Source organism: Gallinula chloropus (genome assembly GCF_964237585.1).
Source record: "Gallinula chloropus genome assembly, chromosome: 1".
NCBI classification, from domain to species: Eukaryota; Metazoa; Chordata; class Aves; order Gruiformes; family Rallidae; genus Gallinula; species Gallinula chloropus.
The window spans coordinates 180,047,221-180,072,345 of NC_140085.1; the positions used below are offsets into that span (position 1 = coordinate 180,047,221).

General features: G+C 41.8%; 1 protein-coding gene across 2 annotated transcripts in view; it reads left to right on the forward strand.

Annotated features, from left to right (window-relative positions):
* Positions 1-283: 283 nt before the first annotated feature.
* NAA16 (N-alpha-acetyltransferase 16, NatA auxiliary subunit) overlaps positions 284-25,125 on the forward strand; it is a gene marked incomplete at its 3' end in the record, with an annotated part of 68,127 nt that continues 43,285 nt past the window's right edge. For both annotated transcript variants that reach the window (XM_084264511.1, XM_084264510.1), the window contains exons 1-5: positions 284-347; positions 12,757-12,841; positions 15,058-15,162; positions 20,789-20,946; positions 21,947-22,081. In XM_084264511.1, coding sequence (XP_084120637.1) covers positions 294-347; positions 12,757-12,841; positions 15,058-15,162; positions 20,789-20,946; positions 21,947-22,081 — 537 coding nt within the window. In that variant the 5' untranslated portion in view covers positions 284-293. The remainder of the gene's footprint in view (positions 348-12,756; positions 12,842-15,057; positions 15,163-20,788; positions 20,947-21,946; positions 22,082-25,125) is intronic.

Here is a 25,125-nt window from a genome sequence, read left to right on the forward strand (position 1 = left end):
GCAGCTGCGCAGAGGGGCCGCGCTCGCGCGCAGCGTCGGAGGGAGCCGGCGGGGAGGGCGGTGCAGGCCAATGAGTTGAAGAGTCGCCGCCGCCGCTCGGGCAGGAGTCGCGCCGCCGCCGCCGCCCCGCGGAGTTCGGGGCTTTCCTTCCCTCTTTCCCTTCCTTTCCCCCCCTCCCCTCCCTCCCCCTCTTTCCCTCGTACCGGCAGCTGCCCAGTCGCCTCTCCCGGGCCGCCCTCACCCCCGCCAGCCTCCCCCTTTCCCGCCGTGCCTGCCCTGGGGCCGCCCGCACCATGCCGTCCGTGCCGCTGCCGCCCAAGGAGAGCAACCTCTTCAAGCGGATCCTGGTGAGCCACCGGCCCCGCTCTCCTCTCTCCCTTTCCGCCGGCGCTTCTCCCTCCTCTTCCCTCTCTCACGCCGGCCTTTCTCGGCGCCCTCCGACCCGCGGCGCGCCTTACTTCGTCCGCTGCCGGAGTTGGCTCCGGCTGAGCGAGAAGGGATGCGGCGGCCGCGCTCGCCCGGCCGAGAGCCGGGGCTGCCTCCGTCTCGTCGTCCCGGTTCGTCCCCGTTTCCTTCCTTTGTCTGGGGCCCGCCGAGCAGGCCGGGCGAGCCCCCCTCGCTCGTGTGGGGGGCCGGGAAGGGTTGTTGTCGCCCCCGGCCGGGCGAGGGCGGGAAGGAGGGAGGGAGCCAGCCAGCCAGCCACCCACCCACCCGCTGCTCCCCCGGCGGCCGCTGGTCTCTCTCCTCCCCGCCCGCCGCGGTAACTCCGGGGCGAGCTCGGGCTGCGGGGCTCGGCAGCGCGCCGCCGCCGCTCCGTCCTCCCCGTCCCTCCCGCCGCAAGCGGGCGGCGGCCCTGCCGGCGGAGGCGGGCCGTGCCCCGCGCCGTCTTGCGGGCGGCTGGAAGGCGGCGGTTCGGAGGGGGGAAGCTGTCATCCCACCCCCGCCCGCCGTAAGCGGGGGTCTGGGTTTAGGGCTCGGCGCGCTCCCCGCCGCCCTGCCCGTGACACGGGGGACACGCAGCCCTCGAGGCGCGGCGGAAGCGCGGCGGGGATTCGGTGTCGCTGCGTTACCTCCGCAGGTACCTCATTCTGGGCCGGAGCGTCGCTTCTAGCCTAGGGGCTGGGTGAAAAGCGGGCGCGCCGAGAAACCCTGAGCGCAGTTAAACCTGGCGGATGGAAGTACGGCGGCAGGTCCTCTGGAAGACGCGTCGCAACTTCTGTGTGCTGTGGTACTTGGACTAGACTGTCCTCTTGGGCTGCTTCAGCTCTTTGGGACTTAACGGCGCTTTGTGGGGTGACTTCAAACTTCTACACTTTATGCTCCAGCTTTAAGCTTCGACTCAATCGTCCTGTGTTTTATAACCCTCGCTCTTGATGGAGACAAACAGCCCGCAGCGAAACGCCACGCTCTCCTTCCTATGAACTTCCCAGTGTGATAGGAATGGAGCTCTTCCTCAGCTTTGTGGGGGCATTTTGTCCCGCTTTACCAGCCCCCAGGCAGGGGAGGTCTGTACAGCACAGTGGTATCTGTTTCAGGCACCGGTTCCTTTAGGCACATCAGAATTCATTGGGCTGGTTCCAGTAACTTTGTGGTTGAGAGGTGAGCGTTTTGGCTTCAGGAAGCTGAGCTCAAAACAAACGGCACATGTAAGGCTGCGTTCTCTGTACCTAGCCGGTGCGATTTAGCAGGTGTTTCAGAGCCGTTTGCCCTGCTTTGGGTACTATGAAGATTTTAAAAGACTAAATGGTTCTTAATGGTGATTTGTGGCTTACTGCATGCTTATGGTATGCATCTTAGTAAGTCATTCTAGCACTCCTCTTTCTCTCTGCTAAAAATAAATTACTAATATTAGAACAGTTAAGTGATTATTCTTACTAGTAGCAAACAAGTTCACAGTAGCAGTCACTCCTGAAGTTTTTTCAACTGAAGTATAGAAGAGGTTTTCTGGAGATAATATTATGGTCAACCTTTTTTTTTTTTTTATTAAGCAGCAGACAAAATGTGCACAGGCATAGAAAAGAGAGCCATAAAACTTCATTGAAGCTGATATGAAACTTTATTTGCTTTCTGAAGTCTTCAGAAGGTTTCCTTGGTGCTGTGTAGTGTCTGGTTATAGCTTTCAAAGAGTTAATCACAAACTCTTACCTGTTGGCTTGCCACTTCATATATTGATACTTCTTGAAGCTTCATTTCTTAGTACTTTTTAAAAATAGTGCTAAAGACTCTTCTCCAATTGAAGCAGCTTTTGTCTACTTTGACACTGCCAAAATACTTGAAATTAATAGGGATGCTGTGAGTGTTTTAAAAATGGGGGGGGAGGGAGGCAGGGCAGTTGTGTGACAGGGTGTACTATAAGACCATATAAGCAGATAGTGATTTAATCACTTGGAACAGATGTGAGGAAATTGTATTCATATATTAAGACAAAGTATTTTTGCAAACACTCCATGGAGAATTAGCAGTTATGAAATGGGAAACTGCTTTGGAGATCATCAGAATTACTTGGGAGTCAGGGACTTGTGGGGTGTGTGTGTAACATATGAGAGAGGTTAGCAGCAGCCTGAACAAGATGCCCACACAGCAGAAAACCAAGCTTGCAGAGCTGTGAGAGCTAGCGTGGCCTCAGGGAGCTCGGGGTAAGCTATGAGAAGCCGGGTGAATGGTCTTTAAGCCACAGCAATTTGTGTGCCTGCATGCTTGGCAGTACTTGAACAAGCTGACTTAAGACTAGCTGTGATGTGAGTAGGGAACTAATAGCAATTGCAGCGTAGGTAATAGTACTAGTTTCTCAGTGCTACTGTAAGGTAGTGCTAGAACTTCGTTCTCTTGCTGTTTTTCAGGTCTGTTTTGTTTCTTAAGCCTAACTTCTGCTCTTCTGCAGGGGCTTTTTCTCAGACTGGAGGTCTTGCCCTGGAAGCTCTCATGGTGCTTATTGGTGTGATGCTTCTTGGGAGGGAGGGGCTGACAACTTGAAGCCTTTTTTTCTTTCGCTTCTCAATCTCACAGAAGGCACGGAGGAAGTGTTTGGAAGCTTCCTGGCTCTCCCCTTATGGAAAGAAAGGCATCCATAAAGAAGATTTAACACAGGAGTGCTGGTGTGTTTCTTGCTGCTTGAAATCAGTCTTCAGCTCATGTGACTTTTTTAGTGAATGGGGCCGATGCAGTCTGAAAAAACATGCACATGTTCTAACTTCAAAATGCTTCTTGTTACCATTGAAGTTTGGTAACATGCATTTGGTGTTTACTTCTGGTACACTTAGACAGATCTTTTATGTTGTGTATTTAAAGCAAAGCTGTGAGCTTGCCTTCGGAGTGTGTTTCAGCTTAAGCAGCTTTGATTTCATTTTTTTCTCCACCCAAGAACCCGTATTATAAGTTATGTCTCATCTGAAAGTTGGTTTTAAGCTTTGATTCTGTAGGATCAAGTCAGCTCTGTCTGGACGCAGTCTGGTAGTAGTCCTTACGAGTGCTTCAGAGGAAAGCCATGGCCATGTCATACTTTCATGGCTGGCTTGCCAAATGGTTGTTTCTAAGAAATGCTTCGTGTCTTGTCATAACTATTGGTGCCTGCCCAGTGTCACACAGCATAAGGCGTTGTCTGCTGTTCGTTTAATGCATGGTATATAACCATGGATAGTATCATGCCTTTAAATAACTAATCCTTTGGTTTCTTAGTGAATTCCACATACTGCCCTTGCATAAAGTAAGGCTCGCTGCTTTAACTGCAAGCGTGTTTCCCTTGAGGAGGAGCTAGCCTGTGAATATTTTGCCCTGTTGAGAGGGACCCAAGTCTTGTTACTTCTTCAGATACAAGATGTTCCTTGTACTGAGACCAGTTTACTTTGTCATACAGGAGTAAATGGCTAATTAAACACAAAGTCTGGAAATACCTCCCTTTGTAGCAGTTTAGTTCATTCAGGCATGTATCCTCCACTTTTCTGGGTGAGGAAATCTTAGAAATTATCTGAAGTGCCTTATCTCTGAGCAGTTTCTCGACTTCACTGTGGTGTCCTTTTTGTTCCCTGGCTTCTACAATAATGCTAAAATATTTCTCCTGTGATAACAGGTAGATATGCAAGTGTTCGTAGGAGCTAATTAAATTAATTCTTATTAATTAAATTCTAAAAGATGTTTCATTTTATTTAATGAAGTAATAATGGATTGTAAGCATGCAAATAGTCAGTCTTCTAGTAATGATGTGATGAAATTACTGAGCTATTAAACTCGGTTGGGAAGGTATGATGATATGCTAATTAATGCCTCCCAAATGAGGTGAACAGCATAGCTGAGGTAGCCATTGAAATCCACTACTGGAGCAGTGGAGGTCTGAAGTCTCTGTTAAAGATCCTTTCTTTTAAAGGTAGGAGGAATATGGAGCTGTCAGTAAAAATCTTCTGGTGTAAGTAACTGGGAGTGATTTGTGGTGTAGTTGTGAACTTGTGCTGCTGAGGAGGGGCAGCATAGGAACAGCGTGAGCTGCTTCATTGGTAGTGACTTTGAAAAGAGGTGGTGAGGGTGCCTGGCCAGCTGCAGACTACTAAAATGACAGCACTGGGAAGGAGAGATAGTGGAAAGAGTCAGTGAGACCTTCATAAGGGAGAATCACGCTGTGCATTTGTTAGTGATTTGAGGGAGTTTGATTTGGAGGAGACTTTATTCCAGAGAAATATTCCTGGTTTAATTTTTCAAGAGGAGTTTGTAAATGTCATAATGAAAGGCTCATAAAGCAGGCTTCGTGGAATGGTGCTGGTTGTTTATTCACTCTGGATGTTTTTTAAGGAAAGTTCCTGTATGAATAAATTATAACTTTTCAGAATGAAATACTATGGGGTGTTTTTGTGCTGTAGGTTTTTCTTAATTGCCCATGGTTATATCTAACAGAACAAGTAACAGCTAGCAAGAAAAGTTCACTTGTACTAAACTACTGATGGCACAAGAAGCAGAGGCCATCTGAAGGATGCGAAAGTACTTCGTGCTTCTGCAGTAAGTTGAGTCATAGCAAGTAAAAATCTGTAGCTGAATGCTAAACTTGGAAATCCTAAATTATTATAGACTAAGTATGGACTATGAGATGGATTGCCCCTAAAATTTGGGATTTAGAGGGGTTTTTGAGGCTCTGTTAAGACAGTTTCCGTGTGCAGTTGTTGAAAGCTGGTGGATCCTAACAAAAGAAAAGTGCTGTTAGGCTGCTGCTCAAGTACATTGCAAGCCTGCTGCTGTATCCCTTAGTCCTGATCCCTCTTTAGCCTCAGAAGAAGGATGCAAGGATGAAATTACCTTCTTGAAGGAGAAATAACTTCACAGAAGATTATGAAATGATGAACAACCTAGAAAAGTTTAGGGACTTACAGTTTTCAAGCTATGATGCCTAGTTCTCATTTTGTTGGAAATGGTGGCTGTGAAGTAGCAGGCTCCCAAGAAAGCTCTTAACAAAAAGGGTGGTTATACTGTGGAACCCTTTGCTGCAAGACAGTAGCCATGAAAAATGTGAGGCACTCTAGAGGGTGTGTCAAGGGGAGGCCCTTTACTTTTTTGTGTATGTGAAGATATTTGTCTCAGAGGATCAGTGGGGCAGAAACAACTGGAGGCTGAGAACATTCTGGAGAGAACTGTAATAATGCTGGTCTTTAAGCCTCTCCCTGTGCATCTGCCATTTGTGTCTTGCTTCTAGTGGCTTGTACCCCTCTCAGGCCTGGGCTGTTATGATTCATGCACCTTCTTCGTCTGAAGCACTGTGAAATCCTCTGTGGAACATTGAGATGAAGGTAGCATTAAGGTTTGAATCACTAACCATTTTGAACTTGCTTTGAGATGTCTTAATAAAAGCATAACTTTTTAAAGCCTGTGATCTCTATGTGTGTGTATGTTGGGGCTCTCAAACCAGTGCTGATGTTGGTAGTTTCAGTTGTTTAACTGCTCACAGATGCAGCTCCACGAGCTTGTGGAGCACCTGCTCAGTCCACGTTCTTGCTAGGTGAATTGCAGTTTCACCTCAGGAGATGTGTCAGATGGGTCTCTTCAGTACTTCTACACAAAATGCAGATTAAAAACTAGTTGAAAGTGTGTGGAGGGGCTATGACTTGCTTAGCTGCTAGTGTTGCTGTTAGAGTTCCTGGTTTACAGAGGCATACATGTGTTCAGAAACAGTGCTGACAACATGAGAACTTCAACTCAAATAGCGAGGAGATGACAGATACTTAAGGAAGAACTTTCTACTGAATGGTCTTTTGGTTTTGTCCCTTCAAACCCAAGGATATTCTAGTCATCCAAGTCATATGCACAACACAAAATTAGACTAGATTTAATTTAAGGCAAGCTTTTTGATAATGAACATACCCCTTTAAAAGAGGGATGGCTCATAGGGCTGTTAAAGATGTCTCTGACAACAAAGGTTGAAAAAGCATTCTTTTATCCTCTGTGTTCTTTCCAATAATAAATATAATCTCAGTTTATTCTATGTTATTGGCAGAATAACAAATAGCAGTGGTTACAGTTGCAGTTGGGATAGGTGGAAATATTTTGTGTATTCTGTAGAGAGGAATGTAAATAATTGGGAAAAGCTGGTTAAGAAGTGCCATTACATACAGAGAATCGTGACAGTGAAAGCTTAGATACTACTGTGACATGAGTACTTAGATCAAAATGTTGCCACTCTATTCTATGCTGGCTGCTTGCTCTATTGTACACTGCCATCCATGGCCTGACTCAGCACTGTTCTGCATTGCCAAGTCCCCAGGTCTGTGGAAGAACAATGCAGCCTGTTCGTTTTGACAATTGAAGCAAGGTAGTCTGGAGCTAGGTTGTCTTTTTCTTTTATTTCAACTGATGAGGTTAACAGTTCTTACCAGCAGAGAATAGGGGTGGCCATGCATATAAAAAATATCAGTAGGGCGTGTGGGAAAGGGTGTAGAAGAATATGTTGATGCTCTGGAAGGGCTGACATGGGACTAGGAATCTAGGAAGCTGTGAAGAGTGGGAAAGCAGTAATGAACTTTTTTCCTTGGCCTCCATGGGTTGAAGCCAGTTGATGTTCTCTTTTCCATTCTCTCAAACACCAATGAACTGAAATTATTGTGGAGAGAGAGTTGCTTTTTGGGGAACCTTGTACAGAGATCCCTGTCACTGAAATGGAATAGCATAATGATGTTTTCCTGTACCAGTATCCAGATATTTCATGATAAAGTGAACATGTTGAATGCAGGTGCTGAACTCTTTGAAATTTGAGTGCCGTTGAGACAAGACCATGTCAGACCTTGCTGTTAAACTGGAAAATAATTTTGTAATTACTGTTAGTTAGCACAGCAACAGCATATACTGAATTCCTACTAAAATCTAAGGTACTTGGATAACTACTTTCATCAAATTTCTCAAAACATACATTGTTGTTAGATGCAGATGACATGTTTTATAGATTGCACTAGAATAAGGCTTTTTAAAAGGCCCAAGTGTTAAATGCCAATTAAGGAGAATACTGACAGTATGCTGATTTTTCTGTATTGATTTTTGCCTGGTTTTGGTCAGAAATCTGTATTATTAAGCCGAACATCCCCTAGATGCTTGTCAGATAGCTCCCAAGAAAATCCAATCAGAATTGCAGTCAGTACTACCTTTGTGGATTTTTTTTCCCTTGCAGAATTTAATAATCATTGTGGTTTGCACATACTTCCAGCAGCCTTTCCATAGGACTTTATGTTTAGACCCTCTCCTTTTCTTTTTTCTTAGGGTCTGACATTCCATCTTTACCTTTTGGTCTTCTTCCTTACCTAGCCACCCATTGTTGTTACACAATAGACACATACAGTTTAAAAAAATGAAGATGTAAGCATTGACTACATGTACTCTTTTTTTTAAAAAAAAAATAGGATTTATGTATTACTAAAAATCCTGGAATTTAATACCAAAATCTTTGCAATGAGAGTGAAGACACTACCTGGCAAGAAGAATGTTAAAATTGTCAAGTGCTAAGGTGTGTGTAAGCAGGATTACACAGAAGTGCAGTAGCAGGGAAGACCAATAAATTATGTTCTTCTAATAAAGCTTGAAGCTGGTGCATGGGGTGGGGTTTTTATAGCTACTTAGAAATAGTTAAGTCGGTTTATGGTCTAGCATGTTTCAAGCAAGGCAGCATATTGATCATAGAATTGTCTGGTTTGTAAGGGACCCTTCAGATCATCAAGTCCAACCATCACCCTAATCTGCCATGCACTACTAAACCATGTCCTTCAGCACCACATCTAACCATCTTTTACATACCTCCAGAGATGGAGGCTCTACCACTTCCCTGGGCAGCCTGTTCCAATGCTGAATAACCCTCTGAAGTTTTTACTGATATCCAATCTAAACCTCCCCTGTGTAACTTGGTGCCATTTCCTCTTGTCTTACCACTTTTCACTTGAGAGAAAAGGTCACCCCCTCACTGCAGTCTCCTTCCAGGTAGCTGTCACTACAGCCTCCCTTCAGAGAGCAATTAGATCTCCCCTCAACCACCTCTTCTCCAGGCTAGACACCCCCAGTTCCCTCAGCCATTGCCTGTAGCATTTATTCTCCTCACCAGCCTCACTGCCCTTTTCTGGATGTGGTCCAGCACATCAATGTCTTTTCTGTAGGGAGGGACCCAAAACTGAAAGCAGTGCTCAAGGTGTGCCCTCACCAGCTCTGAGTACTGGGGGGACAGCTACTTCCCTAGCCCTGCTCACCACAGATGTGCACAACTGTGTTTGGTTTAAACTGAGAGTGGTGTTAAACTGCTGGTAGTGATTTGAATTAAGTGTTGGACAAGATCCTGTCAAGAGGCAGCAAAACCAATTTCCAAATTGTGGCATTGTTATTAAAGAACATCATGTTTGTCACAAGACTGGTCAGTGTGTCTCACTCGGATTGAGCTGCTTTGTGCAGCTCGGTTCCAGTCACAGACCATCTGAAATGTTTTAATAGCTTTAAGTTGTCAAAATCGAGGAAGGAAGCCTGGTTGCTGTGTTTAACAGTGTTCTGGTGTGATATCTGTGCTCAGTCTTGGAATGTGGTACTGCATTTTATTCCATACATCCTTCTCATGTGAAGGTTGAATAATTCAGAGGTGCTGGGGACAGGGAGTGAGAAGGGGAATTGGTTGTCACAAGTCAAGTCTCTCTTTGAGTAGCCAGTTGAGGTGGTTTCTTAGATGGCTTAGAAGTGAGTGTTAATGTCTGAGGACTGTAATGAGATGTTCTTCATCCATAACATTGTTGATCTGTATATTAGTCTCTATCCTCAGTGTGTGAAAAATGTAGTTGTTCTCTCAATACAAGACCTTGTTTAAGAGGTGTTTTGTCTGTGGAGGTATAGTCTGTAAAAGCATCCCGTTACTAACCTGGTATTGCCAGTAGTTAAACACATGCGGTTAAGTATGAAGCCCTCCTGTTTCATAAGTACTGTTCATGAGCCACTTAGATGCCTGATTCTGTTGATATTTAGTAGTGGAAGGGGTTTTGTCTCATCAAAGAAAGATGGCACGTTACAAAAAATCAATTGGACTATATGTATGACACAGTTCCTTAAGTAGAAGCAACAAAGTGCTGTAATGCAGGATTAAGAGTCTCCTCTTGCTCTACCTTGTATCCTTGTACTAGTATTTTTTTTTTTTAATCTTTATGGTTACAGTTACTTTCTAGATGCTGCATTGGTTGACCTCTGTGTAGAGGCACTTGATACTTAATCTGAAAGTACATAGGATGATGTCTAGCTTAATTGTATGGTGAAGTCTACAAGTAAGTTATATTTTTGAGTTAGTCTTGAAAAAGGGACTAAACAAGGATGAGATGTTTGCCACCAGAGGTAATGTCCTTCTGGGAACTTGTGGTAGCAGCACATTTTGGCTGTGCCAGAATCTCCTTTTGAGACTTCAGGCATGTAACCACCTGTGATCTGGCTTTAGTTTTAGCAGGAAATTATTGCCATAAAAGGGGTGATGGTGAGCCTTACCTTAACCACAACTGATAAGTTAGTTTTAAAAACAAACAAAACCACACGTACCTTCCAAAAAAACCCAACAACCCAACCCAGGATAATAGCTTGAGCTTTTACTGTATCAGACTTAATGCAATGGGACAGATATTAATGAACCCATTTCTGTTAAGTTTGTCCTGATTAGTAGAAAATTTGAGAATATATATTGAGACATCAAGTTTCTCAGCTATGAAATTCCCACCTGTACTACAAAATGAGATGGTATCAATGGTATCAAACTCTATTCTCCTGTAAACAATGTAGAGCATGGTCTGCTCATTCAGTGTTTGGACAGACAGAAGTTTAAAAGCAGTCCATTCATGAAGTTTGGACACTTTAAACTCCTAGGCTTGTCCATGCAACAGAATCTGCAGCTTTTCAGAATATCTGTATGGGTTGTTGATGAGAATAAAAAAAAAACAAACAAACTTGCTTTGAGCAGAGTCCTGTTACGTTGTCATAAACATATACCAAGGTATTGGCATAAATACACAACTTATTTACAAATGCCTACATATTTATGTATTTGGAGGGCAGCAGGGCTGGGAAGTCACCACTTGACTAACCAGCAAGGCTTGTCCCCTAAGCAGTGGAATTGCTTAGAGTTTGATTTTTGTACTGATAAATTCTGTTTATGTAGTTAACCTTTGTTTTGTCTAGTAACTAGCAGCTGACCAAGATAATGTTGTTTGTGTCTGGTTTTGAGCTAACCTGTTTGACTAGTAGGAGTAGTATGCTGTCCATCAGCGAGCCACACAACTGTGAACTTGTCCTTCTCTCTGCCATTCATCTCTTGACCTTTGGAAAAAGTGATCTTGTCCTCCAAAAAATCTGATTCGAGTTCAATTCTTATTCTAGGCCTGAGACTGAACTCCATGGGATAGGAATGTCAGAAGAAGGATAATAGATGCGGATTTTCAAGAAGTTAAATGTATTTTAAGTGCACACTCAAATAGCCTCTGTTCTGTGGTTAAGCACCACTTTATATTTGGAGTTTGATTCAACAGTGCAAGACTTGCAGAACTGTGGATGAATGTTGACTATTGTTATGTCTTAGGCATACCTGAATAATTCTAGAAAGTGTGCTTAGAGTGTTATTGGTATTTTCTTACGATTCTTTAAAAATAACCCTAAGGATCTTGTGTTTGGGGCGGAGGAGAATTCCACCTTGTCCTAGAGGGTACTCCAAGTTTTGTTGCAACGTGAGTTATTTCAGGTAAAGATACAGAAACTGGTTCTCAGTTTAAAATTATCAAAGCTTTTTTTGTTGCTACTGGTTAAATGTTAATTGCCATGGTGTAACTATTTTCCTCTGCTGGGAGCTCCCTGGCCATCCTGCCAGAAGTCAGCCAGGCGGAGCAACCTGATCTATCATGGGTTCCCTCCTTTGTTTTGAGGGGTGATTTAGGTGACCTCCAAAGGTTTTTGCTGACCCAAATTATTCTGTGATTTAGGCGCCACTTAATCATGGCTAATTGCAAGTGACTTGAATTTCAGGTAACAAAGACTTGAAAATTGTCATGGAGGGGGTTGGGCACAACATGACTCTTGGCCAATTACCCAAAACTGAGAATAGGCATGCTTCTGTGTTGCTTCTACCTTGGGAAGCAATGTGATGATACATTGTGTCTGCAAATGACTTACTACACACTCTTCATTAATTTTAACATAGAACCTCTGTTGCAGAAGATTGATGGAGTGGGAGTGATCTGTGAGAGACAGTTGCAGTACTCAAGCACATAACTGAAATGACATAGTTTCTTCAGAGAATAGCTGCCTAAATTACATCAGGACAATACACCTTATTAACTGAAAATGGTGCCAAGTTAAACCTGTGGGTTTTTTTTTTCTTCAAGTTAAGAAACTTAAATGACCTTAAATACCATTTTCATATTTACTGATGCAAGCATACCTTCAACTGGCTTAATTAAATTTGTTTTGAAGTGATCAACTGTAGTGGTCAGTAAGCAATTTAAGTTACTAAGACCTTACTAACTTCAGGTAATGTATTTTAAAAGAAGAGAGTTCCAGGTTCACATGTTTGGATTGTTAGGTTTTCTCCTCACCTTTGTGTTCCCACAGTTGTACTGCATTGTTTGCTAGTTTAGTGATTAGGTAAGTGGTATCCTAAATAAATCCAAAAGTAGCCCTTAGCTGTGCTGTTCCAGCTAGAACTATTTTTTACCACTCAGGTAAACCGTGTGTCCCTAGATATCTACATATAGCATTTTGAGGTTACAGCAGGTCTTTCCTGCGTTATGTTTTCTCTCTTCCTCCTGAAAAATCTTGTGTCTGGAACTTCTTAATATGGGAGGTCGTGAGGCCAGGGAGTAGGATGTTGAAATTAGTCTTTTGATACTTTAACTTCTCAAAAGTTCTCTTGAGTCAAGATTTACAACTCTGCTCTCTATTTTAAGAATTTCTGAATCAAAGTGGACATTTCAAGGTGCTTTTCCTAATTCTATCAGAAAGGAATTACTAAGTTTTTACACAAAGGTCATAAGGTAGAGTATTAGCTGTAAAATGTAAATGAAGGCAGATAGAATCATAGAATCACTTAGGTTGGAAGAGACCTTTAAGATCACTGACCCTAATCACAACACCATAGTGTTCTGCATGCTGAAGAAAGGCAATATAATATGAACAGTCATATTCAACTAGAGCTTGTTAGTGATCTGGTTACCACAGCTTACAGAAAGAACTGTGTAATACTGTGTTAAGGTGCTGTGTGTTGAGGTGCATGCTAGTGACTGTACTCTGCCTTTTTTCCAGAAATGTTACGAACAGAAACAGTACAAAAATGGACTCAAGTTCTGCAAGATGATCCTCTCTAACCCGAAATTCGCTGAACATGGAGGTAACCGCAGACTCAAATGACTTTCTTCTCCTCTTGCGAGTTGAAATCTACAGTCAGTCCGTTCCACACTGTTGGGAAAGGAATCTATTGCTGAGTAGGATTCTGTCCTTATGACTGAATAGTTACTCTGGATTTTCAGTGTTTGTACATTCAGACCAAGTTTCTGCCCGAGCTCAGTCAAACATTCCTCTCTGGTGGGATGGTGGTCAAAATACATGGTGGAAGCACATTTCAGTGAAGCTTCTAAGTAAGTTGCCTTTCTAGGTTTCTGGGTCAGAATGCTACTCTGGATTTTCCTTATGTTCCTATTTAAGATAAGGCCCAGCCTCTTTTTTTTTTTTTTTTTAAATATTACACAAAGGCATTCTGTAAGTGAATTAATCTTGCTTGTTTTGTTAATGTACTAAATGTACTGCATAACAAATGGCAGCTTCCAAGGAGCAAAGTTAGGTGTAATGCTATTGCTGCTTAGACTTGAAGCTAAAGGCAGAATCTGGAGATCCTGTTCTGATAAATATTGCAGGAAATGGGACAGCAAAACGTTGCTTCCATTTACATCTAACTTAATCCTCAATAAGATCCTCTGGTCTTACTGTATTACAGGGATTCAGTTGCATGGTTCAGCCAGTCTTTCCTTCTGATGCAGTGTATTTTTTCTTGTTTGTCTGTTGTTGAAGTAGCGTGAGGGTGCATGTACTGTGTTAGTAAAACTATTTTCCTATTTTACATTGTCAAGTTTTGGCAGAACTGATCTTTTTCTTGCTTCTATCAGTGTCTGCTGTGTCTATGTTGTCTTCATTGCTTCCCTAGAGATAAAAGTGCATTTTTCTTGTTGCTTCAAAGCTGGAGTGACTTGCCCAGCTTGGACCTAATCCATTAGTCTCTGCCTGCATTTGTGCTTTTATAACTTCTTAGTATACATCTCTTGTCTTTTCTGCTCTTGCTGCCTCTTAAACTTTTCCAGGACAACTGGCTGCTTTGGCAGTCCACATACTACTTGGGCTCTGAGCCACTAATGGCTTTGAAGCTTGGGAGCAAAGCCTGGAATGAACAGCTGAAGCAGAACTAAGCCTATGAAATGATCTGATGGGAAGCTGCACTGTTGTCACACTTAGCTTCAGAGACAAGGAATTTGAGAAATTTAGTGAGAAGGTGACAAACAGATGGGTTGCTGTAGCTGGGCAGTCATCTCCCTGCTGTGGGAAGGTAGGAGTAGCTTGCCCTCCTTCCCACAATGGGGATATTCTTTTTTGAGCTTCCTGATATTATTGGGAAAGTATCATTCTAGCTTTCTCTGTGTTTACAATGAGGATCTGGGGCAAGTTAAGAAAACAAAAGCCTTGGCTCGTTTTGGGTCAATTCCTTTTGGGTGTACTTGCACTTGTACTTTAACTGTGTTAAACCAGGTCTATCAATGAAACTTCAAACTACTTTTTATGGCTGACCTTGAGATGATGAGCTGTTGCCAATAATACTGGAGAAAAGGTTGAAATTAGAGGGAGACCAGGGTTATTGTGATAAAAATGTGACTAATAATTTTCTGGAACCAAAGTTAAGCAGTCTCTTATTTAGCAGAAAAATGAAATGAATCTGGAACAGCTTTCAGGGGTAGTGCATGTATTGCATGCAACTTGTTTCCCACAGTGTTACTTGAACAGTGCTGGAAGAGAAGGAGTGATAGTCATACTGGTGTATTATTTGGAATCTTATGCCTCTCAAAATGTTGATTAAAATGCTGCTAATGGGAGAAGGTCTTTGATACCCAAAATAATGTAGGAGGAAACATGTTTCTCTTAACTAATTCCTTAAAAGCAACTTTTAATAGTAGAGCTGACTGTGACGGTTACATCCTAACATAAGAAACAGATCCTAATATATATTTATTGTTCTGCTTACCTGGAACTTTAACACACAATAAGAAGCCCTTCAAAGGAGTTAATAAGCTAAAGGAATTTTAAAGCCAATTAAATGTATTCTGTAATTAATAAAGTTTGTGTTCATCACATCTGTATGATACTCTGCAGGGGTGCCTTTAAGACCAATTTCAAGAAGGGAAATGCTTCCATATAACACTCTTCAGCTGTGCTAGGCTGCTGTCCTGATCTAAATTTAACATTTAATGGGGAACTTCACTGTGTAACAACTTCAAAGGGTATCTGCACTGTGAAACTGGCATATGGGAAGTCGGAAACATAAGTATATGATATTTCTTACAGAGACGCTGGCGATGAAAGGACTGACCTTGAACTGCTTAGGGAAGAAGGAAGAAGCGTATGAATTTGTTCGTAAAGGACTTCGTAATGATGTAAAGAGTCATGTCTGTATCCTTTGTAATGCAAAACTGGGTCTTTTTTGCTATGAGCTGTCACTTCTGTGTATATGATTTTCTTGCTCCATCAGTACATACTTTTGAAGTACATTATGCGGTCTATAGGAAGTCTAAAGGTGTGTACAGTGAGTGTTAAGTGGGAATCAAATACTTGAAATAAGGTTTTTTCTTTTTTACAGTTTTGCAGAACCTTAAAGAAAAATGCCTTTTAGATTTATCTCTTAGAAAAAGACCATCTATGATGTTTATTTTCTGCAGGTTCAGACATATGTTCGGGTTGTAAAATCTGGCCTTTTCTAAAGTTCTTTCTTGAAAAGGTGTAAGAAATTCGGTCTAGAGGTGCTATGAAAATACCTATTTTGCCACTAAGTTTTAGGTATTGGTTTAGGTCATCTGGCTTGATGACTACTCTGTTCTAAGCTTGTCTGACAGAAGTTTATACTTGTGAAACATTTACCAGCTGCCCGAGAGCTTTGGGAGTATCTGTCTTCTGTTGGTTAAGCCACAGGTAGGAGGTTACTTTAGATTTGCACAGAATAGATACAAACCAAGTAAGGTATTTGAATTGTGTGTTAAGGGGCAAAATTCCCATTAAATAGTTTAATTCTTAAATATAAAAAACCCACCACCCTTCCTTTAGTATCACAGTTGAAAGAAACACTGTGATGGCCATTAAGTTAAGACAAAGGGATGGTTGTTTACATCATTCCTATATTAAACCTCCAGGAACCTTGAGGTTGGAAATAACCTTCCTATGCTTAGGGCTTTATTGGAGTTACTAGAGATGTGCCATAGAGCAATCAAAGATAACTTCTACTGTCTTGATCTTAATTGCTGAACGCCTAAGGAATACCAAAGCAACTAAGTCTCACACATCAGGGAGCAAAGGAATATGGCTTAGTGGAGACTTTTGGGGGATTCTGATTTCTAAACAAAATTCCAGAGTGGGATTTATCAGCATCCCTGATTCTTGTCTGCAGTTCATGCTGACTCTTAAAACAGTCTAGAAGACTTTCCTACAAGTGCTGGCAGAATCTCTGCTTTTTCAGATCTAATTTGGTGGGTGGGGTGGTTAAATGAACCCTCTTTCTACACAGGTTTAAAAAAAATATCTTTTTTAATGAGTTTTAATATATGTTATTGCTGTTTTACTGACTGGCTGAACTTGCCTTACCTTGGGAACACTACAGGCATTTTTGTTTTCTGAATTCAGAGAAAGTGTAAACTCATCTGAATCCTATTAGGCAGAAATGCTTGTTTGTTTGGGTTTTTTTTTAAGCTGCATCTATATAAGGAGCTGTGACAAAGCAAGAAGTTCTAATGTTTTGCATTCAAGTGTATTGTTACAGCTCTACAGAGAATCCCTTTGAGCAGTCTGTCTGTGCAGAATTCCCTCTCTGGTGAGCACAAGATAGCAGATACTGAATTAATTCCACACTAGGCATCTGGTTTGTCACAGTACTTTCAGATGTCGTTGCTTGGTAAATTCTGAAGAGGTAACAAACCTCTTTCATTACTACCACGCTTTAGGAGCAACTGTGAGCTATCATGTCACTGTGAATATCCAAATCTACTTATGGTGGGGTTTCAGTATGTGGGGAGAGTTAAGCCTGGAAGTATATACTATCCCATAAGAAACTGCTATCTGTGGCAGAGCTTTCTAATTAAAGGTTTCTTCTATAGCCTTTGCAAAGGCTTGGGGCCTAGCCATGAATCACAGAATTGTAGGGGCTGGAAGGGACCTCCACTGAGTCCAAACCCCCTGCCAAAGCAGGTTCCCTCAGACAGGTCGCACAGGTTGGGATCCAGACGGGTCTTGAATATCTCCAGAGAAGGAGACTCCACAACCCCCCTGGGCAGCCTGTTCCAGTCTTCTGTTGGAAGCCTGAAGGCCTATTGATCCTCAGTGCTAGCTATGCAGAGCTTGAGAGGTTCTCTAAAATAGTGTTTTGATTTATTCTATATGAGCTTTGTTCCCCTTCTTTGGTTAAAAGGAGAGCCGAGGGTTAGCCAATAAAGTCACCTTGTTTCAGTAGCTGGTTTCAAGGAGGTGCAATGTCTGTGTTCTTAGTTACTTATACATTTGAAGGTGCTTTCGCTGTATTTTGGCATCTCTGCTTTTTAGAAAGCATGTTGTAGAGGGTGTTTAAAATAAAGGTTGTCGCTTTAATGTTCTGACTTCTTTAAGGAGGTATAGAGGAGTACAAGATTTTAGTTCTTCTGCAATTCCAGAAATTTAAGTTTGGAGGAAAATGGCTGTTCTAAAATTTAGAAATCCAGAAGTTTTCTGGTCAAACTAGAAACAAATTCTGACCCATGTTTAGATGTAAGTTGAATAGTAGTCTGGTTGCTTATTTCAAGAGTAAATGTTTCAGAGCATGTTAGACAACACCTTAAGAACAGGTACAACAGTTCTCAGAGCTGTCTGTTGTAATAAATTGGTGGCAGTGTTCTTTCTTGGCTTGTATTGGCTCTTAAAATGTCTCATGCTTGATTTTTATTACTGTATGCATTTATTTCTCAATGGGGTTATGCTTCTGTTCATTTATGAAAGATTAAGCCATATTACCAGTTGGATCCAGGAATGGTAATGATTCCTGATAAATTACTCAAAGCATCTCCTTAGACTAAGTACACTGTTAAAGTGCACATAAATTCTTTTGGACTGAACTGTCTTGTTCTAGGCAAGAATCTAAAATACTAGTAGTTCTGAGGAGGTATGTGAAAGTGCCACATTTAACTTCCATGTCTGGAATACTTGAACTCAAGAAATAAGTAGAGGTATTAGACCAACCTCTGTATCCAAAATTGGTTTGTCCCACTTTGATGTTTAGCCTTAAATCAGCATAGCAGCTCTGTTAGCAGTCTCAAAGATAAAGAGTTTTTATATGCTTCACTTAGCTGAAATTATTTTAGTGTTCCTATAGTGTCCTGGTTTTGGTCAGGATGGAGTTCACTTCGTTTGTAGCAGCGGATGGGATGCTGTGTTTGAGAGTTAAAATGAAAGCAGTGCTGGTAACACCCTGATGGTTTTAGTTGCTGTCAGTCAGTCAGGGACTTTCTCAGCTCTTCATATTTCTCTATTAATGAGAAAGGAGGGGTGAAGCCAGGACAGGTGACCCAAACGGGCCAAAGAGAGTATTCCATGCCCATTATGTCATGCTCATTATAAAGGGGGGCTGATGGGAGGAGGAGCAGGGTCGGCTCCAGGACGTGCGGTTTTTTGGGGGACGGTCGGATTCTGGGATGGCTCTGGGTGGCACGGCCTGAGCTGTGGGTTCGGTGAGAAACTCCATTGTGTTTCAACAGCTTCATATATTTTTGCTCTAAAGTCCTGTTAGCATTGTTACTTGTATCTTTCTGTCATCTTAGTAAACTATCCTTATCCCAACCCACGGGCTTTTGGTTTCTTGGTTTTGGGTTGTTATTTGCCCCTTCCTTTTCTCTTCCCTGACCTCCACACCCCCCACCCACACCCCCCTACCCCGTTCTCCCCCCCCTCTTTTCCATTAAAGAGCAGGCAGCTGTGTGGATCTCGTCTCTCAGCCAGGGTAAAACCACGACATACAGAAATGCAGAACAGGGTCTCTTGCTTGTGCATTACAAGTTTCCTTCAGACTTAATTCTCCCAAGCCCGTCCTTTTGGCTGCAGGCTTACATCTTTTATTATTGATAGTTACAAACTTGCTTTATATATTCATATCTAGAATTTATTTCAGGACATAAATTCCCTCTCTCTTAGAAAGGCTCATGGTTGTTTCTTTGATTAATCTGAGCAGGTTGACCCATTGAATTTTTTGTGCTTTATCAAAGTTTGAGAGGCAAAGTTTGGAAATGATTGTATCTCTGGATGGAACAGTTGGCTTCTGTCTCAGTTCAGTAGCATAAGAACTCTTAAATACTTTGTCTGCTAAGACTGTGAGTTATTTGTGCCATGTTAATTGAAAATGGATGGAGAACCTGTGTGCCTTTCCCCACAAGTAGTGTTCTGCTGCTTCAGGGACACATGGGAGAGCTTTGTGAGAGAATTTCTGAGCTGCTTCTAAATTGAAAATGAAAGTAAGTTCAGATTTACTACTGTGGAAGATGTTGCCTCAGGTACTAGTAGCTTTTAACTAGATAAGAAGGGGAAGGGGGAAAGGGCCAGGCTAGATGGAAAAAGCCTGGTTGTGGTGGTCAAGTTATTGAGGGATGGTGTGCTGGCAGTAACCTCCAGTCAGCCACCCTAGTTAATCTGGGGGATAGTGTGCTAATTCAGAGTACAAATGTAACTACTACTGATGGGCTAGGTAACTTAACCAGCTGTCACTTAGGAAACAATAGACCAGATGAAGTGCATCTACACCAATGCACGCAGCATGGGCAATAAACTGGAGGAATTAGAAGTCCTTGTTACTAAGGGAGACTATGATGTGATTGCCATCACTGAAATGTGGTGGGATAATTCACGTGACTGGAGTGCTGCAGTTTCTGGATACAAACTATACAGGTGTGACAGGCTGGGTAGGTGAGGAGGTGGGGTAGCCCTGTATGTCAGAGAATGCTTTGGCAGCCTGGAGCTGGAGTATGGTGCTAGCAGGGTTGAGTGTCTCTGGGTAAAGATCAGAGGAAAACGAAATCAGGGAGATATAGTGATGGGAGCCTACTATAGACCACCTGATCAGGAGGAGGAAGCTGATGAATTGTTTTTAACCAACTGGGAGAAGTCTCCTGATCACTAGCTCTTGTCCTTATTGGGGACTTCAATTTACCGGATGTCTCCTGGAGGGTACAATACAGCAGGGAGGAAGCAGTCTAGCAGGTTCCTGGAGTGTTTGGAAGACAACTTCCTGACCCAGCTGGTGAATGAACCCACCAGGCAAGGTGCCCTGCTGGACTTGGTTTTCTGTAAACAGAGTAGTAACCCGGAGTAGCAAAAGGTAGATAGTGTCAAGTAATCTTTCTTTTAATATGACTCTTGGAGACTGCAAAAACACAATGTAATGTGTTGCTATGACATGTAATGGTTTCATGCTTTGAATTCAGAATCTTTCCTGGATAAAAAAGGATGCTTGTGAGAGAAGTCTGATGAAATGACACACTACTGATGGAAATCTCAGATGCTGGGAATGTGATGAACATGCGTGATGCACCAAAAATGCTAAGGTTTCTTTTTGTCAGTGAATGAAGTGTGGCTCTGTGCTTATCCCTTATTGTAAAATCTGGACACCAGCTGAAGTTGCAGATAAGCAAGTGAGGAAAAGTAAAACTTGTATTGTTAGAATGAGGCTCTTCTAGGAGTAAAAATTTCTGCTGTAATTACAGTAGGATGTTTTAAACAGTACATCTCTAGGAGTAACTCTACTGCATCTCGTGGAGTTCACATAATTTAGTTTGTATAACAGTGTTATTGGGGGTGGTATGAATGTGCCTTAGAGTATTGTTTAAGTGAGACTTTGTTGCATATTTGGAAGCATGTAATATTTCAAAATGCATGTCAAAGTCTGGCTGTGGTAATCAAACTAATTAGAGGGTGCTGATCTTCAAGGAAGATGTCAAGTTGTTTGGCCTGTAACACAAATGCTATTCAGCAGCTATTTGCTGAAAACTGTGAATGCATCTTCCTTAATGTGCATCAGGTTGGCACGTCTATGGCCTTCTGCAACGTTCTGATAAGAAATACGATGAAGCCATCAAGTGTTACCGGAATGCACTCAAACTAGATAAAGATAATCTACAGATCTTGAGAGATCTCTCTCTGTTGCAAATTCAGATGAGGGATCTAGAAGGATATAGAGTAAGTATTCTCTTTGAATTCTCATTTATTGCTGTTGGCATTCTGTTGCTGTTCTATTACATGTAGTAGTAATTTTGTTGCTACTTGTTTTTTCTGTTTCAAGCTCTTGTTTAGGAAAGAATGGAAACACATTTCCACAGAGTTCCATATGTTGAGAACTAGAAGTACAGTTATTCTGTACAATTTGGCTCGTGATTCACCTTGTAAAACTTTTTTTTTCAACATTTTCCACTAATATAATAAAATATAAAGGATAAAGCTTAGCAAGTAGGACTGCTCACTGTGCTGTTGTGAAGTACTGCAAGTGGTGGTTTGGGTGTGTGCATACTGAAGGTGGGTTCTGTGAGAAATATGCTGTCGTGGTTTCCTTGAATATGGGGGAAACCTGTCCCATCATAACTGATTTTTATCATTAATAAAACCTTAAAATTTGTCTAAAACAAGAGTTAATGGTTTCAAAATGACTGAACCAATTTGTGAAAGGGAGAAGTCCTGGTGGTCTTGCATCTCCTGTTTCACAAGATGTAGAAGACGGGATTGTGGGCTTGAACATTAGCTTGTCATCTTCACTGAACATGTTGAATTTGCTGATGGAAGAAAAGGGAATAACTGACTTCAGATATGGGACTTAGGAAGAGGATCTGAGAAGCACCATGGCAGTTACAAGTGTGAGAACAGTGGGACTGCTCTTTCAGTGGCTGTGAATTTGCTTTCTAAAGGAAATCCCTCTCTAAGATTTCAAAGCTGTATCTTTGGAAATAATTTAGGTCCTTTGTGTAGCAAAAAGTGGATTTTAATGCTTTGTGCCATGACTCCTGTATTTGGATCATAGCCCCCAGGTTTCTGAGACAGAAACATTTCTACTTTTCCCTGTGCTGTTAGAATTTCAAAAATTGGTTAGGACTTCTAAGAAATCTTTTAAAATATTTGTCATAGTAGTGGTAAATTATGATGAAGATGTAACTGTTTAAGGTCTCTGTGTTCTTCTTAATTCCTGAAGGAGACAAGATACCAGCTACTTCAGCTGCGCCCCACACAACGGGCTTCCTGGATTGGATATGCCATTGCATACCACTTACTAAAAGATTATGATATGGCCTTAAAACTACTTGAAGAGTTTAGGAAAACCCAACAGGTAAGACTTGCTATTCTGGAGAGAGAACATTTTCTATGTGAGAGACAAAATCTGTGGAATTAGTTCTTTTTAATTGGGAAGAGCTAATTAGGAACCAGTTGAGAGTCAGGTAGAAATGTATTGTTTGTGGGGCTTTCTGCTTTGTGCAGAAAGATTTTTCTAGTGCTTAGTAGTTGATGCAAACTATACAGAAATACTCTTCCCCTTTGTAATAGGCTGTTAGGGTTGAACATATGGAGGTCAACTGATGTTTAAGACCTGAGTAACTTGATTTTTGTGAGACTTGGCTAAAGAAAACCTGTGATGATCCTGTCCCTGGATGTAGGCAAAACTTCAGAAGCTGTTTAGTGTTGGGTGTGCTCATTTGCCCCCTCTTCTCCTGTAGCATGGATACAATTACATCTCTACAAAGAATCTGAAAAGCCACCGTGTCGTTCCTTTGTCTGCGTCTGAATATTATGCACTTAAAATCAGTGCTTGGTGTCAAAGTAACATGAAAGCATACTTGAAAATTCTTTCTTTGAAAAGATTGGGTGTTACTGAATCTTGTTGGATTAAATAAAATGGTACAGTGCAAAAAGCAATAAGTGTAACCTTTTTAGAGAGACCCCTTTTGCTTGTTCTGTTACTTTTAACTCAGAACTATAAAGTCTGAATTAACAGAACAAAGTGGATGTGTTTGATTTTTTTTTTTTCTTCTGTAACATGGAAAGAAAAAAAAAAACCCAACATGTTTATAGATGGATTCAACTTGGGAGATGTGCTGGAAACATTGAGTGCTGGTACTAAGGTATTACCTGACCTACAGATTGTGATTGTTTAAAACAGTCTTGCATTCTTTCTGACAACTGCATTTAAGATCTTACACAGCCAGAATGGGACTAACTCTAAGAAAGGAAATTAATAATTGCTAGGAGGGATGAGTGCTTGTGTCTTGATAATGTAGTTTGATCAAACAAAGGATGTTGAAAGCCAGGTAGCTTGGTATTTCAGGAGAGCTGTAACTTCACCATTGAAAAAATCCTGAAAACAGTAAGTTTAAAATGAAAATTAGGTCATCATTCCTGAGTGTTTGACAGCCAAGAAGTCATGGCCCTTGGCTGAATCAGCAGAGCCCAATCTGCGTTCAGCGTTGAAATGACTATTTGAATTAGGAAATGTATATAATAGGTGGAAGAACTACAAATTAAGTATAAGAAATTGAGCTTCTTTAAAGGACTAAGAGGGCGTAACAGTGGAATTGGCCCCTTGGAGAAAAAGGAAGTGATGATTTAATGTTGTCTCTTCTAAAAGGTTGTGTGTAAATATGCCTGTTTGAGGCCAGTCATGATGATATACTCTTCAGTCTAGTGACTAAGCCAGATTTAAATACCATCTGCTGTAGATGAACATACTGAGTCTGCTGTGCAAGTTATCACAATCTTAAGTTTCACCCTAAAAAAGGAAATCATGAGAAGATCTCAAGCTCTGATGCCGTCTTTTTAGTAAAACTGAAAATATTTTGGAAATTTCCATAAATAGGAAAATGTTTTGTACTTAGGCAACGAGCTGCTTAACTGTTGATAAGAATAATAGCACTCTCAGACACATGGTGGAAAAGCTGGTTAAGCATCAAAAGATAGAAATATGCCACAAATTTTGGACAACATGGGTTTATACAAAGTTAGTTGTGTCAAGCCTAGAGACAGTTAAGTGGTATATCATGTTTTCTCACTGAAAACACTAAAAATGAGGGTGACCACATCAGTATAATTTCTCTTTCAAGTCGCAGAACATTAGAGGAGTTAGAAGGGACCTCTAAAGATCATCTAGTCCAACCCCTTGCCTGATCACCCAGGTTAAATCACACAGGAACACATCCAGGCGGGTTTGAATGTCTCCACAGAAGGAGACTCCACAACCTCTCTGGGCAGCCTGTGCCAGGGCTCCGTCACCCTCACAGTGAAAAAGTTCCTCCTGGTATTCATGTGGCACCTCCTGTGCTCCAGCTTGCAATAGTCTTGTGCTTTGCTGTGCAAAATCGATGATGTGTGCAGGCCTGTGCAGAGCCCCAACCACTGGGAGCGAGAATCAATTTGCTGGGTCCAGAACAGTCGGGAGAGCCCAAGCAAGATGACAGCTCAACTTTGCCAAGCTTTGACTCTTCTCTGGTAGTCCCAAAATGTACTGTTTCAGTGGTCTCTGGATATTTAACAGTCCTGCTTTAAGTATAGGTGAGTCAGGATACTTCATTGATCTTAGTGGAGGTAAACTTCTTGCTTGCTTTACTTTCTAAATCTCTTGCTCCGTACTTTGTATACACTCCAACTCAGTTGGTCATGATCTGGGACTGACTAGTAGAATATTTCATGTGGCTGAAGAAAGGGAGTTGCTCAGGGTTTAAAAGGAGGGGTGAAAGACTGGAGGGTTTCCAAATTGCTAATGAACGGGAATCTTTGACGAACTGATCTCCCTGAGTTCTACAGAAATCTGTATGAGACCTGTACCATTTACCATTATTCTTAATGAATAAAGGAGTAAACATAACATTAACACCTTACGTAAAAACTGCTGTAACAATCTTTGGTACATAATAGTGATGCAGGGTGATAGTATTCATTTACTTGGATTACTCAGACAGCTCTGTCCATTCAAATGCGAATTAACAGCCCCAAAACCAAGCAGTAAAACTTAAGAAAAAGGTGAAGGTGCTGTGTCATTTTTAGTGATTTGTAGGTGAGTATCTGAGGATGTGATATTGCAAAATAATGGAGTTAATTTAGCTACAAGCTGTTGCTGAAAACAGCAGTCTGACTTTTTCCTGTGTGCTCCCACTGCTTCCTTGTGCAGCACTGGTTGACTCATGGAGGGCTGGTTCAGGAAGCCAAAGTGGCAGAAAAATAATCACACTTTTGAAGGATTGATTGGCTGAACTGAACAACCCTGAGGTGAGAGGGGAAAGAGGAAGGGGAATAATAGAGGGAAGTGGACTGCCTTTGTTGATCCAGGGTGTACAGTTAGATTGCCTTAGTTTGTGGTAAAATTGTCCCTCAGGGCAGACTTAT